The sequence below is a fragment of the Crinia signifera genome, chromosome 2 (assembly GCF_055691185.1).
Source record: "Crinia signifera chromosome 2, ASM5569118v1, whole genome shotgun sequence".
NCBI classification, from domain to species: Eukaryota; Metazoa; Chordata; class Amphibia; order Anura; family Myobatrachidae; genus Crinia; species Crinia signifera.
Window position 1 is genome coordinate 292902782 of NC_139218.1, and position 3972 is coordinate 292906753.

A 3972-nucleotide genomic window follows, 5' to 3' on the forward strand; every position below is an offset into this window, starting at 1 on the left:
TGTGGTTGCTGTCTTTGTCACCAAGACAATGAGTCTGTTAGGTTGCATGAAGTCCCTGTTTTTCGTAAGTTGATTGTGGCTGCATACATTTTTTGATTAAGAAAGATGTCTGATTCTTGAAGTCTCATATTCAGTGTAATATTACCAGTATAGCTGTAATTAACAATGCTGACAATGCTATGCAATATATGAGGGCAGAGCTCAAGGTTATTGTCTCTTAATAGGACATTACTCACAAGACCTGCAATCCAAGGTACTCAGTGTAATGGCTCAGCTGAAGAGCAGTCCGGTCTGCAAAGATTCTGCTGTAAAGTGTTCCACAGTCTGGTCTGGAAATTATTTGACATTTATTAACTTGAGAAATACTTCTCAGAAATGCAAATTACTGTTATCCATGTGCAACTGAATGGTGATTCCCATGGCTAAGTACTAAATTCAACCACGCTGGTGACACGCTAATGGGCATAGTGCCCTATTTTATTCCAGACAATGAGACATGTCTAACCATGATGGTTCCTCACACCATCTGAGTCACTTGTAACCTAGTCAACCAGTGCATATGGAAACCCCAGTTGGATTTACAGCCTTGACATGGTTTAAAGACCGGTCTATAGGTCCAATAGTTACAGTTATGTAATTGTGGCGATCGGTGCTTTGTATGAGTCAGTTACTGTGCTCTGCCCAAGTCCAATCCACCAGTTATTAATAAAAGAGATAACACTTCTCCTTGGTCAACTCTCCCTTCATGGTCCCAGATAATCCAGCCTGATTTAGAGAACCATTTTTTCTTGAACTGTAGCAAAAAAAACAATTCAGCTATTTAAAGTATATTTGACTCTAGAGCAGGGCTGGGCAACTCCGGCCCTCCAGATGTTAGTGAACTACACATCCCAGGATGCTTTGCATTAGTTTTGCTATGTGGCCATGCTGAAACTGATGCAAGGCATGCTGGGATGTGTAGTTCACTAACATCTGGAGGGCCGGTGTTGCCCAGTCCTGCTCTAGAGGAACCATGTTATCATTCTCAATACTGTGTGAAAAATATGCTCTCCTTCATTCACATTTCTATATGTATTTACAGATCAGTCATTACATTTATACCCCTTTTCCACTTGCAAAAATATCCCTGGTTTTTGCACATGAACGCGCATCAACCCGGGATTTAGTGCAGTGTGAAAGGGTCTTTGAGGGATATCCCGTGTTCAGCATTCCGGGATCTCTACCCAGGTCCTGACCTGGGTAGGACCCGGAATCGACACGGGATGCGGCCAGTGTGAATGGTCCCGTACCCGGGATCGGGTACACGGGACTTTAAAAAAGCTGCTGATTGGAGCTTTGTTTGGGCTCACAATGCTGATGTCATCTTTAATCGCACTGGAAAGCGGAAGAGAAGCCCTGGACATGCGCAGATCGGAGCAGACGGGCATCATGGCAAACTGGACGGACCAGGAAGTGAGAGAGCTCCTGAGCATAAGGGGTGAGGAGGAGATAAAGCGCCAAATTACTGGCACAGTAAAAGATGCCGTGGTTTATAAAAACATATCAAAGCTGCTTGAAGCCAGAGGCATGATCCGGACACAACAGCAAGTTGTCAATAAACTGAAGACCCTGAGAAAGAAGTTCATGAAGGTGCATGACAACAACCGTAAAAAGAGTGGGGCTGGCCGCATCGAGTGGGAATATTATGATATCTGCGCAACCGTCTTCGGGCACACAGCTCTCTGCAATCCTGTGAGTCTGTCTTCAAGTTCAAAGTACATTGCTGCAGAAACCAGCCAAGGCCCTGAAGATACACAGACAAGTGAAGTCTGTCACTCATCACCCCTGCTAATTGAGGACACACCTGATTGTAGTGAGCATGAAACATCCACCCACCTGCCCAGCCCTGATGGCAGCATATCCGTCGCCGTTGAAGAGGTCGTGGAAGCTGCGACCAGTGACAGTGGGTTTCCACAAAGTGCCGTCTCCCCAACTTTGCAGAGAAACAGTAAGTTTATTTTTTAAAGACACATAGCACACTATAGGGTTAGGTTGGGGGTGGGGTGGAGGTGGAGCATAGGGTTATGCACAGCATGACCAAATAGTGGTCCTCCAGCAGTTGTGGAACTACATATCCCAGTATGCCTTGGCACTGTTTAAGCATTACCTAATAGCAAAACTGTGGCAAGGCATGATGGTACTTGTAGGCTGTGGGAAGGGGGTTTACAGGGTAAGGGGGGGGTGACATAATATACAGTTATCAAAGTATAACCTGCAGTGATGTCGCAGTGTTAAGCAGTGTGTACAAGGGCGTAACTACCATGGGTGCGGGGGGTGCAGCTGCTATGGGGCCCAGAGCTAAGAGGGGCCCATTTTGCCTGTCAAATTATTATATGCTTTAGCTTTATGCATTTTTTAGCATTAGGTGAGAAATAGGGGCCCTTACAAACTTTTGCTATGGGGCCCACATGTTTCTAGTTACGCCACTGATTAAATAGTTTCCAAAGCTGCTATTTTTATGTATGGTCATTTTCAATTTATATCTTATCTTTACAGTTTACAACGTTCCACCTAGAACGAAGAAAATGAACAAAGCGGGGCAAGCAGCTAGAGCCATGACAAGTGCCCTTGTTGAAGAACTCCGAGAAATGGACAATGCTATGTCCACACAGGAGAATGCAAGGATCGACAAATTTTTAGAGGCCGAGCGTGAAATGCAGGACTCATTTCTTTCTAAAATCCTGTCAATGCAGGAACGCATGAATAGAGAGGCTCTTGAGCGTCATAGGGAATTGCAGCAAATGAACATGGCGTTCCTGGAACGTTTGTTCAATAATCCAAAAGCTCCAAGCCAACACCACAGCTCACAATACCCTGAACCGGGTTATTCCACATATAATCATGGACCATACTTTGGTTCAAGCAATGCTGCAAATGAGCAAACCTCAGAGTTTTCAGTTTTTCGCAATTTGTCTTAAAGCTATAGGCACATTTATTTAATTTTTTTTGTTTGTTTTGCACTTAAAGTGCCTCGGCACTAGTTTACCTCAGTGTTTATGTACCTGTAGTTCATTGTTTTGCACTTAAAGTGCCTCGGCACTAGTTTACCTCGTTGTTTATGCACTACTAGTACATTTTGTGTTGCACTTAAAGTGCTTAGGCACCAGTTTACCTCAGTGTTTACATACCCTCCAACATGACCCACTCCATTAGGTACAAAATGTTCTGCTCCTGGACTTCCCTGCCAGTGGCAGTTACAGAGGTTGGACTCCAGCATAGTCCACAATTCAAAGAGGGGGGTCACATCAACTGTCAGTGAGTCCAGGACAGTGATGTTTGGAGTGGCATTAGGTGTGGCTCCCCTTTTTGAACATTGGATTGTGCTGCAGCTCCAACTCTGCAACTGCCACTGGCAGGAAAGTCCAGAAACAGAGCATTTTGTACCCAATGGAATGGGCCATGTTGGAGGGCATGCGTTTATGTACCTGTAGTTCATTGTTTTGCACTTAAAGCAGGCATGTCCAACGTTGGCCCTCCAGACGCTCCGAAACCACACATCCCGGCATGCTCCGCCACAGTGTTGCTATTAGAGAATGCTAAAACTATTGCAAAGCATACTGGGATGTGCAGCCTCAAAACACCTGGAGGGCCAACGTCGGACATGCCTGACTAAAGTGTTAATGCACAACTGGTTGTGCATTCGGTTAGCTTGAAATGCTAAGCTTCAAGCAATTCTTGTTTGGGATGGGGGGGGTTGGGACGAGGGAGGTTGGGATGGGGGCGGTTTGGACGGGGGGTTGGTATGGGGGGATTGGGGCGGGGGCGGTTGGGATGGGGGTGGTACAGGTGGAGCAGGGTTTCTTTATTGTTTTATTGTTTTATTGTAGTGTCTATACAAAGGCAAAAGGAAAGGCAAATAAAAATTGCACCTACAATCCAAAGGTGCTAAACCAAATAAAAAAATTATAATTTTAAACACCCTTGTCATCACTT

The 3972-nt window shown here is 45.1% G+C and overlaps 1 protein-coding gene across 1 annotated transcript; it reads left to right on the forward strand.

Annotated features, from left to right (window-relative positions):
- Positions 1–1186: 1186 nt before the first annotated feature.
- Positions 1187–3387, forward strand: LOC146059065 (uncharacterized). Its single transcript, XM_083171201.1, has 2 exons — positions 1187–1987; positions 2536–3387. The coding sequence occupies exons 1-2, from the start codon at positions 1351–1353 to the stop codon at positions 2955–2957; spliced, it is 1059 nt and encodes a 352-aa protein (XP_083027327.1). The 5' UTR covers positions 1187–1350; the 3' UTR covers positions 2958–3387.
- Positions 3388–3972: the final 585 nt, after the last annotated feature.